The sequence below is a fragment of the Calypte anna genome, chromosome 2, assembly GCF_003957555.1.
Source record: "Calypte anna isolate BGI_N300 chromosome 2, bCalAnn1_v1.p, whole genome shotgun sequence".
NCBI classification, from domain to species: Eukaryota; Metazoa; Chordata; class Aves; order Apodiformes; family Trochilidae; genus Calypte; species Calypte anna.
This window is the reverse complement of record NC_044245.1, coordinates 87,129,733-87,143,809: the sequence shown is the minus strand read 5'-3', so window position 1 is coordinate 87,143,809 and position 14,077 is coordinate 87,129,733. Positions and strand designations below refer to the sequence as shown.

At 48.7% G+C, this 14,077-nt stretch overlaps 1 protein-coding gene across 1 annotated transcript; it reads left to right on the top strand.

The window, feature by feature from the left end:
* Nucleotides 1-2,044: 2,044 nt before the first annotated feature.
* Nucleotides 2,045-6,740, top strand: IRX4 (iroquois homeobox 4). Its single transcript, XM_030445642.1, has 5 exons — nt 2,045-2,104; nt 3,029-3,280; nt 3,873-3,979; nt 4,911-5,233; nt 5,426-6,740. Exons 1-5 carry the CDS (start codon nt 2,060-2,062, stop codon nt 6,172-6,174), a joined length of 1,476 nt encoding a protein of 491 aa, XP_030301502.1. The 5' UTR covers nt 2,045-2,059; the 3' UTR covers nt 6,175-6,740.
* Nucleotides 6,741-14,077: the final 7,337 nt, after the last annotated feature.

The following is a 14,077-nucleotide window of genomic DNA, read 5'->3' as shown; positions in this document are numbered from 1 at the left end:
TGTCTGTTACAGTGGCGGAGTTATTAACATTCCCAGAAAGAAGGTATTAGCATTTCAGGTGAGGAAAGAATAGGCACTTTCTTCTTCCCCTTCCTCAGCCCCCCGCCTCCTTGTCCCCCAAATCGATACAGAATTCAAAACCGATTATTAATGTAATTTGATTCCCGTTCTTTATACCTTTCTCCCGGCTACAGATACTGAGCTGTCAGGATAATTTGCATGTACTGTGTCTGATATCTTTTATTTGCAAACAATCTAAAGCGCCATAAAACGCTGCTCCTTGTAGTCTAACTCAATCCGAGAACTAGTATTTTCATCTGTAAATTAAAGCAATTACGCAGCAGATATTATATTATGTGTACTGTGGTCTCCAGATAGTCATCAATCACCCTCAATCGAGCTGTCAGTGTGGGCAGAATCGTTTCTGGGAGGCAGTCTTCCAGCTGGGGAGAAGAAGAGAACATCATCATTAATTAGAGTGTGACCCTGGGGCTATTCACATGTCTGAACCCAGGAATCTCTCTAAGCAAGTCTGCACACCACGGAGCAGCATTCAACTGCACCAGCAACCGAGCTTCAGCCTCGGAGATGACTCCTCCGCTTCCTCCACCCTCCTGGCGATAGCCGGCCGTCGGGGGGAGATGCTGGGGCTACCGCACTGCCCCAGGCCACCTCCGCCGTCCGGTAGTCCCAGCATCTTGCCCCCGGCGGCTGCTACCTCCTGGGTGAACCGGGGAGGGGGGGGGAGATACTGCCTGTTTGTGTGTGAGGGTCCCAACTCCCAGAGGATAGGGAGGTTGATGGCAGCGGTGACACAGGGCTGATGGAGATAAGGTTCTTCTCAGGCCCTCCTTTACTCGGGGGTCCCGCTGTAGGGGAAGCCCCTTAGCACCTGGAAATAGATGTTTGCTCTTCGCTGAGAAGCAGCACGTGAAACATTTAAGTTGCACCCCTCCTTTCCTAAATCTTCTCCCTCCTCTCCCCCCCCCCGTCCCCAGCTGTGTGCACCTCGGAGCACAGGCAGGCTGGATACGGCCCTCCGCCCCTCGAAAGGCCGGCTTTTCCAGCGGAGGTTTGCCACGGGATCAAAGTCGGTTTAACGTGAAAAGTCACGTCCTTTCAATCATTCCCCGGAATACGCTCGTAGGGTTTTCTACCTGTAATCACACGTCTGGAATAAAAGCCGTAAAGAAAAGCAGGATTGCATGTCATGTGCTTTATTGTCAGCCTTAGCGCTAATTTTAACTGTTGATTAAATCTTAAATGAAGACTCAGTCGTGTGTCCCTTCATATGTCTTGTTTGTAATTGAGACTAATTATTACTGTGGGGTGGGAAGAAGCAGCTGCTCATTAATTAATTTCTAATTAAAAGTGCTTACCAGCCCTTCAGTGACGAAGGCGGGTGGGGGTGAAATCTTAGTTGATACAACATTGATCCTTCAGATTAAAACCATTCATTTCCTTCCCTTCCCCGCAGAAATACACAGAAATGTTTTGAGCAGGCGTAGCCGCCGCCTGAAAGCTTTCCAAACTTTCCTCTTGGGCAAGCTGAGAGGGATGCTGGAGAGTCTATTTTCCACTTCAGGGAAAAGGGTCCCGAAAATTAATGTTAAGCTCACAGACGGGGTAATTTGAATAGGTTTTGCGTGACGTCAGAGGCTTGGCTCTTTCAAAACAGTGTCCTTCTTAATTGATGTATTTCTCGTACCCCCCCTTCCCCCTTTATTTTCCGCGGGAGCAAAGTATGTATTTCTGCAGTCACGTTTGTCAGCCTCGGAGCCCACACGCAACAATTATTTCTGTTTCGTAGCTGTAGAGGGGAAGGCGCTAAAATCACGATATTATTTTTTTTCCCCTTCTGTTATATATATATATATATATATATATAAAATTATGTTTAAGATTTTATGCAAATAAATTGTGGTTTTCTGCTTCGTCCTATAAGCATCTAGGGACCTGTGGTTACCAATCAGTTGGTACAATAGAGCAGAGCCAGGCTGCAATAGCGTGCAGATCAGACGTCTCGCCTTGTTTCTAGATAACTGGGAGCCTCTGTACCATGTCATATCCTCAGTTTGGCTACCCTTACTCCTCTGCACCCCAGGTAAGACTTTTTGCCTACCAACGGTAATTGATTGAATTTCAGTCCTTATTGATTACTTCCGTCCAGGGCTAAAAGCAGCAGCGATCCTTCCTAGCATGAGGTAGCGGCAAATGTGATGCTCGCTCTGCATCTTTCCCATATGCTTAAATCATATCTCGTGCACATATTTTTAAATGGGAAGGAACACGCGGGATTTAGAGTGTTGGGGGGGTGATAATAATGATTATGGGGGGGGGAACTACAGAGATGAGGGAGGTGAGAAGGGGAGCCTGAGGTCTCCCAACCCCCACCCGCTCTCTCCACCCTCCTCCCAAAGCGCTTTTTTCCTTTCCCGATTAAATTCACAGTTTACCAATTAAACACGAAAGTAGTGAGGTCCGGACCGTAGAAATATAATGGGATCTTCTAAACCAGCAGGATAATAACAGATGCGTTCGTGCCTGCTACAAATCTGCAGTCAAAATAAATACGCATGAGTGATTCAGAAAAAAAGGTTTAAAAACGCAGATGGGAAGCATTGTGCTGCAAGAGGAGAAAACCGGTGTAAACCTAGTCTTGCGAGAACACACCAGAAAAGTTAGTTTTAAATGCAAAGGTCTGGAGCAACGTATTACGGAAGATTAGAAGCCCACAGTCACGGGGCATTTGTTTGTTGTTATGTTGTGGGTTTTTTAATAAGTGATCAAATACTTGCACCTCGGGGTTTCTCCAGAGCCTTTTTACCCCGATTGAAGCAAAATACAGATGGGGGGAGAGAGGGGGGGGGAGGAGGCGACACCCCAAAGGTGCGACCTGATAAAAAACAACCCCCCAAACTTGGTTACAGTTTGGGAAGTTTCCCCCCATCACCACCGCCTCCCTTCCCCCCCCCCCTCCCTCCCCTCCCCTGCCCACTGCCCTCAGCGCCGCTCTCTTTCCCTCCAGTTCCTGATGAGCACCAACTCCCTGACGACCTGCTGCGAGTCCAGCGGCCGGACGCTGGCCGAGACGGGGGCGGCCGCCACCGCCCAGACCCCCGTCTATTGCCCCGTGTACGAGAGCCGCCTGCTCGCCACCGCCCGACACGAACTCAACTCCGCCGCCGCCCTGGGGGTCTACGGCGGCCCCTACGCCGGGCCCCAAGGCTATGGCAACTATGTGACCTACGGCACCGAGGCTCCCGCCTTCTACTCCTTGGTAAGCCGCCCCGCCGGGGATGCGCCCGTCCTTCGCCCTGGCTCCCGGTCGGCGGGTTCCCTCTGCTGCGTGGACAACCCCGGGCGCTGCTGCTGCGGCGGCTGCTTCTCCTTCTCGCCCCTCCAGCCCTCCCCCCAGCTGCTCCCCCGCTCGATCCCGCTTTTGGCGACAGGCGCGGAAGCCCCGCCGTTATTAAATATTCAAGCCCGGCACGGTTCTCACGGCAACGCAATTAAAAGTCGCGCCTGACGAGGTGGCGGCCGAGTGCGGAGGGCCAGGTCCGGGAGGGTAGTTTGGGGAGGCCATGACCCTGGATGGCAAAAAACGGTGCGATCTTCCCAGCCAGTCTCTTTTTTTTTTTTTTTCCCCTCCCTTTTTTCCCCTGGCACCGTAACAGGGCGAGTTAATGTCTCTATTGATCTCGCTGGTCGCCGCAGCCGAAGGGCCTCTGAGAAGGTCCGACGCGCCCCCCCTCACACCCCCCACCCGAGATTCGTGGGAGCCGGGCGGCGGGGCCGTGGCGGTGGGCCGAGCTCACCCCGCGGTGGGGGGGCGGCGGGGGCTGAGGGCGGCGGCGGGGTGTCTCTTGCAGAACAGTTTGGAGGCGAAGGACGGGAGCGGGTCTGCGCATGCGGGCATCGCCCCAGCGGCTGCCTACTACCCCTACGATCACACCCTCAGCCAGTACCAGTACGACAGGTAAGCGCACACACACTCCCGGCTCCGCTCGCCGCCCCCCACCTCTCCACCCCCGCCATCCCCACCCCTTTTCCGCCCGCTCCGCATCTCCCTCCCAGCGGACCTGCCTCCTTCCTCGCCGCCCAGCATCTCCCTCCAGGCCGCAGCGATGCCGCCTCCTCTTCCCCACCGCAGCGTCCCTCTCCCGCAGGCAGACCGGCACGGGGTCCTCTGCCCCCCGGCCGAGGGGACGGGGAGGACCTGACCCCCTCCACGGGGGCAGTCATTCTCTTTTCCTGCACGGAGTCTGGTTGAGGAGTCCGGGCATCTCCGGTATGTTTGTTAGGTTTAAAGCAGCACAAAACCACTCACACACCGATTCAAGCTCTGAGGCCCATTGGGTGCCGGTGACCTTTCCTGGAGGATATGCATTAAATATTCAGTCTCGGCCCAGTGTCATCTGCGTTAGGTTTCTACAGTTCCAGGAACAAAATAGTAGGAGAGATTATTAATAAAAGGAGTAAGAGGAAATATATTTCTATTATCAGTTACACCCTGGGGTCACTCAGATATATTCTGTTTGGGTAGGACTGATCAAACAACAGGAAAGCGGGATTTCTGTGCGTTTGCAAGCTGCCCTAAATGTTGACATTGACATTACAGCAAATAAAGGCTGGTGCTTCCCTCCCTCTTTCCATCACCCCTGCCCACTGCCCACCGGGGATTTGCATTGCCCCATGCTGCTGCTACCTGAACCCTTCTTCCTTGCTTTCTTCCACGCCTGAATTCTTTGAGGCAGATCGCCCTCTTAAAGTTGAGCTGTCCTCGACCATCTCCCCCACCTCTAATCCAGCTACCCCCGCGGGGCCCTGGGATCCCTCGTGGAGAAAGTCTAGAGGGGAGGGGGGACGGAGGCTCCGTGTCACGCTGCAGGTGTTCCCTGTGCCCGCAGGTATGGCACGATGGACGGCGGGACGCGGAGGAAAAATGCCACCCGGGAGACGACCAGCACCCTGAAGGCCTGGCTGCAGGAGCACCGCAAAAACCCCTACCCCACCAAGGGCGAGAAGATCATGCTGGCCATCATCACCAAGATGACCCTCACCCAGGTCTCCACCTGGTTCGCCAACGCCCGTCGGCGGCTCAAGAAGGAGAACAAGATGACCTGGCCGCCGCGGAACAAGTGCTCAGACGAAAAGCGGCCCTACGAGGAAGAGGAGGATGAGGAGGAGGAGGGTTCGCAGGAAGAGGCGATGAAGAGCGGGAAAGCCGAGGGTACCCTGCTAAAAACAGGCACTTAGCGGTTCTGCCGCGGGGGCTCGGCCGCCAGCTAGCCCCTGGGGCGGGCCTCGATCGTGGGGGCGGCCGCGGGCCTGGCTCGTGGGGGAGGCCGCGGGGCAGCGCGGCGCCGCCAGTGACCTTCTGTCTTGTTTTTGCTGTCCCTTCCCCCGTGCCCCCACCCCGCAGAGCCCACGGGCAAGGAGGAGAAGGAGCTGGAGCTCAGCGACCTGGAGGACTTGGACGCCGCCGAGTCGGAGAGCTCGGAGTGCGAGCTGAGGCGGCCCTTCCCGCACTCGCTCCCGCACCCGCTGCCAGGCGGCAGCCACCCGCCGCGGGCCGCCGAGCCTTCCGCCAAGATGCCGCCTCCGGCCGCCGCCGGGGAGGAGGAAGAGGAGGAGGCGGCGGCGGAGAGAGCGCGGAGCTGCCTGAAGACCTCTGCGGAGTGCGGCCCCGACCTTCTAGGCGCCCGGCAGCGCGGCTGCGAGTCCAAAATGTGCTTCCAGCAGGGGCAGCAGATGCTGGAGTCGAAGCCCAGGATTTGGTCCCTGGCGCACACCGCCACCTCCCTCAACCAGGCGGAGTACCCCTCCTGCATGCTGAAGCGGCCGGGGGGCTCGGCCGCCGCCGCCGTCTCTGCCCCGGTCAGTGTCATAGACAGGCACCAGGATTCGCCGGTCACCAACCTCAGGAACTGGGTGGACGGGGTGTTTCACGACCCCCTGTTCAGGCACAGTACTTTGAACCAAGCCCTGAGCAACACGACAGTTTCCTGGGCTACCACCAAAGGAGCCATTCTGGAAACGGGCGCTTTGGGACGCGCGGTGGGGAACGGCGCCAACGTGCTCAAGGGGCAGCTCTCAAACTTGGCCCACCATGACTCAAACAAAGAGTTCCTGGCGTTTCCCAAATCAGGAAGCAAAATGTTTTGTTCCTAACAGTCCCACCGAGGGGCGAAGGACTTGCTAACGCTTAAAGAGTCAGCTACACTGAAAAGAGACTTGCGAGAGTTTAAAATTGAAATACAAAAGTTTTCCTTTTTTTTTTTTTTATTTTTAATTAAAAAAAAAAAAAACCAAACATCAGAAACTAGGATTTAAAATTCAGTTTGCTCAGTTCAACGGACAGACTTTGCTCATTGCTGTTCGGAAGAATTTCTACTGGCTGCGACTTTAAGGGATCAGTGTCGTGAAAGTTATTTAATTCCATGTCCAAAAAGCACGTACTATAGCGTAGACCTACTTAAAAAGTTTACATCCGAAAGTTTACAAACGGGAAATTTTAATTCAGATTTAATTTAAGGCATGCCGACATTAGTTATAAAGACTTCTCGAGAGTTTTCCTCCTGATTTCCTTGTTAGCATATAATTCACAAACAGCACTTCTACTAAGTTTACACCTACTGCACAGATTTATCTTGACGGGGGGAAAAAAAAAAAAAAGAGAGAGAGAGAATATGTTAAAAGGTATGTTCACTCCAATAAATTGTCTGTTTCAGAGGTAACACAAGTGGTGGCGTTTTGCATTGCTCAACAAGCACCTTTTAAGTTGCAAAATTCCTTCTCGGAACGGGCGCCGGTAATTCCAAGGACTGTCAACAGGCTGCCGGGAGCGGGGAACAGAGGCTGAGCGAACCGCTGCCGCGGGAGGATGAATCCGCGGGAGGGATTCTTGGCCGCTTCTCCGTGCCCCCGCGGCTCCGCGCTGCGTCCCGCGGGAGAGCGGGGCGAGGGGCGGCAGCGGGGGCGCCGGCCGCCCGGTAAGACCGGGTGGGGCGGGGGAACATCGTTCTTCTCTCTGTCTCATCCTCTTCCCCCCACTCCTCCCCTCGATGAAGGAGGGGGTCGGGCCCAAAGGGCTGGGCTCGTCGCCTCCGCCGTGCGCGGAGCAATTGATTCACACGGAAAATTTGATCTTTAAAGAACCGTTTTAGCTTTCCAGCTTCTCTGCAAGGATGGAGAATCGCTGATCCTCCATGAATATTTCAGCACTTCAGGACAGATGCTTTACCGTTTTGACATTAAATAGAGTGCAGCCAACAAAAAGAAAAAGGCAGAAAAGAGCGGTCTCGACGTGTGATTCAGGAGCACTCGCAGCCAATTTACCGCTTAGATAACAGGCGTTTAAAAGATTTCCTTTCCTTCCCCGGAACGGGAACAAACTACTGATCCCCGGGCCGGGAGAGAAGGAGAACTGCTGGGGAGGAAACTGCCAGGCGATGACAGACTCTGGCTTACCCAGACCGGCCTAAGCCCCCTCAGCTGCAGTGCCCGGTGCTGCGGGGGAAGACCGAAAGCACCCGAAGAAGGACCGAGCTGACTCAGGACAAGCAGAAGAGCTTTTCTTGCCTGCCAGCCTCCTCGTCCATCCCACCCTTGGGGCTCCCAGCCAGCCTCTTCCCCCACCCCCACTCCCACCTCCCTTCCCTCTCCATCCCCATTCCTCCGAAAGAAATAAGTAAGAATACACTGCGGGATATATGTATGTAAAGGGAATGATAAGCTCTAACAAGGCGGCACCCAGCCAAAATATAACATGGTCCAGTCCGCAAAGTTTCTAGCGAGACCTGCCTGTTAGTGCAAGGACTGAATAAAGGAATCCGGGTGCGGAGATCAGATCAAGCCCTTCCCCTCTCTGCGAGCAGCCGTAATTGGATTGTATCCAGTCATATTCCCTGTCATTGTATTGACTTTCGCTCTCTTGGATGATATTATCGAGATCACTGAACCCCTCTGCTGATCTGGCTGTCAAAAGGCTCAGACAGGAGCCCCCGGCCTGGAAAACGTGCATCAGCCAAGATAATTTGAAGTGAAATTTTCATTTTGACAGTAAACCCCTCAATTTCTAAAGGCTCTGCACCCGGAGAGCTCGGTGGCAGGGGGAGGCTTTACAGAAAGCCCACGTCTTAAACTGAAAAGGGCAAAAGAACTCGAATTAGTTGTAATAGATAAAAGGGCAAAAATAAAGAGTCAAGGGTACTTGACAGTAATAGCGAAAGTGGTGTCTCGGGGGAGCCGCGATCTCAGCTAAAGGCTGGGCCGGCAGGAATTTTAATGCAGCCGGGGCGGCCGGCGAGCTTTGCCTCTGAAAACCTTTAGACAAAGCAAATTATTTTCAGCCAAACTAAGGAGGTTGGGATGAAGGAGGCGAGAAAGAGGGAAGAGAGAAAAAACGAGTGCTAGGTCTGCCCTCAAACCACTGGCGAAGGCAAGCGAGATGGGGTGAGAGTCCTCGCTGCTTTCTGCGATGGCAATTTCAAAGCCGGGAGGTTTTGTGAGTGCCAGGCTCGCTCTGTGTGTGGGGACCAGGAGGGGTGACACTGGGTCTCCCGGAGGGCTTCGGCTTCCCTGACACAGAGCCCTCACCCCTACTGCCAACACAGAGGCAGCCCAGTGCGTGCGGGAGACCGTGCGTGAGTGCAAAGAAAGGGCTTCTCCGCTGAGGAGCCAAAAATCTCCCTCAGCCTTAGAAGCACCCTTAAAAAGCTCCGCTGGGCACTGGGCACCCACCCGAACACCGTCCCGTTCAGCAGGTGACACCTCCAAGAGTTATAAATCGTCACTGCTCGGTCAGAAGTGGGATGTGGTCAGTTCGCTGTCTGGGAGGCAACTCTCTACTCCACACCCCCCCCCCCCGCCACACACACACACACACCCACACACACACACACACACCCTCCAGGACTGAAGGTGATAACAGTGTGGGCAAAACAGTCTGACTGAAATATCAGAAGCCAAAAGAAAAGCGAATCAAACCTTTAGCCCTCCGGTTTTGTGTCATCGTCGTTATAAACCAAGTTTGAGTTAAGTTTATGTCTGCTGTCCAACAAGAGCAGATCCCTCCGGACCAGGGCACTGGCCGAGTATTAAACCCGGTGGTTCCGAGTGTGTCCCTGTGCCCTCACACACACCAGAACATTACCGACCCCGAGGGTGAGGCTGTATCAAAATTCTGGGGGAGGGAAATAGTTTCTTGGTATACGAACCTTACCTCTATATCAGGCGTCAAATGCACTGGTCTTCCTAAAGGTTGTTGTTGATGTTTGGGTTAGGTGGGTTGTTTGGGTTGTTTTTTTAGGTTTGTTTGTTTGTTTGTTTTGTTTGTTTGATTGTTTAGGGGTTTTGTATTTTTCTGGTTGGTTTGGGGGTTTGCTTGTTTGTTTTTAAGTATGGACGAAAGAGTGTGAGAAATTTTGCCATTTGATTCAATGGTACAAGTCAAAGATCAGCTTCAGCTGTGTTAGAGCAGGCTAGGGGGCTGAAAGGGAAAGCCGTGCAGCTCTTATGGCTGTAAGAAAAAAAAAGGGGGGGGGGGGAAGAAATACAAAGGCAGACTGAAAGAGAGAAAGAAAAAAAAATCATAGAGAAACGGCTTGAAACTGAGAGACTCTAAATCATTCAGCCATGGCAAATTCAAACACACAAAGGAGGAGATGCTAAATTAACAGTGCTTTTTACATAGAGCCCAAATAAAACTGTAATCAGCGACGCGTTACTTTTCATTAAGCGAGTTTGACAGCAGCATATTCAGCCTCGACAAGGGAACAGGAGCGAAGAAATATACGGCTCTCCCAGCCCGAGTCATAAGATAATTCCTTAAGCTCCATTAACAACTCTTAGCCGCAGGAAATGGGCTCCCTGAAAACATCTCCAAATCTAAAAGCTTTATCGACCTCTCAAACCTCTGCTGATGGTTCTATTTTTTAAAAAAAACTTAGAGGCGAGACGTCCAGCAAGGTAATAGACTTTGACACAACACCTTCTTAACTAGAGAGAGAGAGGCAGGGAAAACGAGACCTTAAATGATATTTAAAAGGCAGCCAATTAAGATTTAAAATGATTGTCTCCTGAGATTATGCATGTGATTTATGTCATCTACCTTTTTTCCCAGGCATGCATGCAAAGTTGCAATGGGGCATGTTGCCTGTTCCTTAAATAGTAATAATAACAATGATAACAATATAATCATAATAAAAGAAAAAATAGTAGCAATTAAAAATCTGTAACTATCTCACATAATTGTAAATGTTAATTTAGGAAAGGGATGGCATTTAGATAACCTGATTACAGAGCAGCTTGCAACAGCCAGTTTGTTTATAGGTGCCTGATTAAAAGGGACAAAATTATACACACATTTTCTATTCATATTTAGAACACATTTCTTTTTATCCTGACTTCATATTTTACTATTAAAGTTGTGTAAACAGTTCATATTCACAGAACCCAGTGTAGAAGCTCCTTCCTATCAGCCACATGAAGAGAGGTGTCCAAGAAGACTTTAAGACTTTGAGCATTACGTATTTTACAGATATAACAGATCGGAAGCAGACTCTAACTTACTACAGGTTCTTTGATTTACCTTTTCCATTTAAATCTGACCTTCAAACAATACAAAGGCTTGGGTGTAAGAAAGTGTATTCAGTTAAATGCCAAGAAAAGAGTTAATGCTTACATTATACTATTTCATGCAGAAATCTTTGAAAATTCAGGAAAGAATTATAGCTCACTGATTTTGTGAGGGATCAGGAACTGTTGCAATGAGTGTGTTTTGGAGATGAATGGGGAGGAAACAGATCATTCTAACACCACCCTGTTTTGGCCAAAGTTTTTAGATCCCCTGCCCCATAGATGAACTTAGTACTGGATGCAAAGTGATGAGCTTGGGTCCCAAATCCGCCTCTCTTGAGGTTTGTGCATGTAACTTTGTACATGAAAAAGTAAAGACCGGAGAGATATTAACAGTCAAGTTATACTCTTTTATTTCCTTGATAAAAAATTGTAATAATGGTGCTTCCTCCTAAAGAGGAAGCTATTTTGAGTGGAATAGCTAATGGCCAAAATGCAGATGCTGAAAGTGTGACATCTGGCATCAATTCCCTCTTTGTATGAGGATATTTTCACTCACATCTACTGTTAAAAGAGGCTGTGAGGTGCTCAGGACTTCTGGGAAGGGTTCTCTTCATACTCCTTGTGAAACTGGAGCACTGTGGAAAAGAATTCCAAATTTGTAGGTCCTCCCCTCAAAAAAACTTTGAATATACACACCAATTACATAGATCTGCAGCCAGATTAACACACAAGCCACCAGTCTCCCCCACCATATGTTTATACAGCAAAACCTTTATTTGATTGAGGACTTGAAGAGAAATCTAACATAACCTGAAAAACTGAGAGAAGAAGAAAGTCTTAGGAGCAATTCTAAAGCAAAAGATGGTATTTTCTTCCCAGTATGCCCCCACCTCATTGAGAAAAGGGACTGTGTTCATGGAGGAAAGAAAGAAGCCTCCACATGGCCTAGAGAGAGTGTATATGTATTCAATCCCCCACTGGTATCCTGCTTTCCACAATGGGGAATGTGGCCTGTGCAGGAGAACTGCAGTTGACCTACTTACTAAACTCAAAAGCTATTTCTTGTCCATCCCCATTTAAGGAGAGAATGAAAATGAAGAAAATATCTTGAAGGAAAGTGTTCTGTTAATGTTTTCTTTTTTTTTTTTTGTTCCCTGACACAATACATGAAAAAATTCTTTTTCTCATTGATTGGCTACACAAAAATGAGGGCATAAAAATAATTTTCTTCTCAGTTTCACCTACATTTCATTTGTCCAAATCACCATGTCAGTATTTAAATTTTGAAGTGGATGGATTTCAGTAGCAAGTGGTGAGTATTTTGTCAATGGTTTCCATGGGATCATAATCAGGCCATTTTTCAAAAAGTACCTCAGAAATCCTTTCTGAAATACTGCCAAGGATGACCATGGAGATGAAATAGAACTGAAAACCACTTACCTCCAAATTATCTCTTTGGTTTATATAATGCCCATGAAATGTCAAAAATCACAATTAAAAAAGAAAAAAGTCTCTTAGATCTCATAATACACTTTCATCCATGTATTCTGTTGTGAAACAGGATTGGCTCCTGTGAATTTAGCTAGGAAACAGAACAAAACTGGATAGCCAATAAGGTTATGGCCTTACAGCAGGAGATGTGCTACATCGAAGACTGATAGCTCTTTTTGTCCTCTATCATAGTATTTATCAGTACTGGGATTTAGGCATTTGTAATAATCTGACAAATTATTCATAGTTGGTTCCACTGTCCTCAACCTGAAGGTGGTCAGCTAACTAACTAACATGGCTCCCTATATTAGTAATTTTTCCATGGATAAATTTATTGGAATAGTATAGCACCCAGGGAAAAAGCTGAAGGGGAACACTTCCAGAGTAGGGGAAGTGGCTATGAAATGATGTCCTGGTTTGGGCGGAGTGCTTGGGAATGCTTTTTGAGCATGATTCTTCTTGCTTCTCCCCTGGGAATGGGAAAAATGACCAGCCCAGATCTAAAAGAAGATATATAAAAATTGGCATAATGTTTTTCTTTCTGACCTGGTTAGATTACCGAACACAAACAAGTGCTGTATGTGACAGTGGCATCTTATAAGCCAGACCTGATGACGTCAGTTGTTGGTATCCATGTGAATAGAATGTTTTAATTTGTAGACTTCATGCCATTAGGTTGCCCTTTTTGTAAACACACCATCATCTTCTCACTGACCTTGTGACACAAATGATTGATGGCATATCAAGCACAGGATGTAGACGATGGGAGCCATTATTCTCAGTGTAAGTAAAGGTGGCAGATAACTTTTGGTCCAATGTCACATCTGTAATAAAGTAGAGATACATTTTTTTTCAGTCTTATTTGCCACAAAGTCTGATGCACACAGGGTAATTCCTTGGCTACAGCCTTCATAGAGAAAGAAGCAACAGCCTTCTCACCAGAAGAGCAGCCTCATAATCTTGCAGGCAAATGTAGACTAGATCTGAACCAAACTGGATAGTTATGTAGTCACTTTACCACAGGTCTGGTGCACACTAGATGAAATCAAAAATACCTAAAAAAAGTAGGGTATCCCAGCTGATTTTACTGACACTATGCCAGGTGGGGAAGTTCCATAATGACAGAAGACTTGCCAGAGGAAAAGGAGCAGGGAATGGAAGGCTTTTGTGATGAGGATTGAAGCTCTTTATTGACTCCATGTGTTTTCTCAGTACTGATTTCTGCCTCCATTTACACCAGATTTAGTCAGCTTTAACTCAGATTAACTTTGTTAAAGCTTCTCCATGTATATACAGTACCTTGTCAGACAGCAGGAAAGACCCCTGTGCATGAAGCTGCCTTAGGTAAAACCTTCTGCTGAAGAAGTTCCTGCATATAAACCTGGAGGTTAGCAACATCCACAAAGTTCTTGAAGGAAACTTGAAGGCTCAAACTATGTAACTGTTTTAGATTAAGGATTTTAGGCGCATAAATCAAATGCTTCAATGAAGCAGGCTAGTTCAAGTGAAGGTATTTCTGTATTAAATTAAAGCAAATGGAATCAACAAATGTGGAGGCCAAAAGTCAGATTCCCAAACTTATTTCCAGGTTTACCTTCAAACATTTCCACTAAGCCTCTGGTCTCTAACAGTAATGCAGGACAGAGAAACATCAGGAGTTTTTTCTTCACCTTCCCATCTGGAGAAATGTAAAGCCTCTGTTGGCTGGCAGCTCTATGAAGGAAAAGACACACAACCTAGTCAGTAAAAAGTCTTCAGATATAGCTATTGTCTTGCTATACACAAATCCTTGCTATTGCTCTTCCTTTGTCTGAATTTTTCTTTTCCAGAAGAAGTAATGAAAAAAAAAAAAGAAAAAACAGGTAGGAAGAAATGTCCTTCACTTGAACAATGAGTCACAGATGCAGGCTCATGCCTATCACTGTGGACAAGAGACATTGGTAGTACTGAGCTGAATTCTGCATTTGCAAGCAGTTTTATTTTGTGAAATAAAAGATTGCCA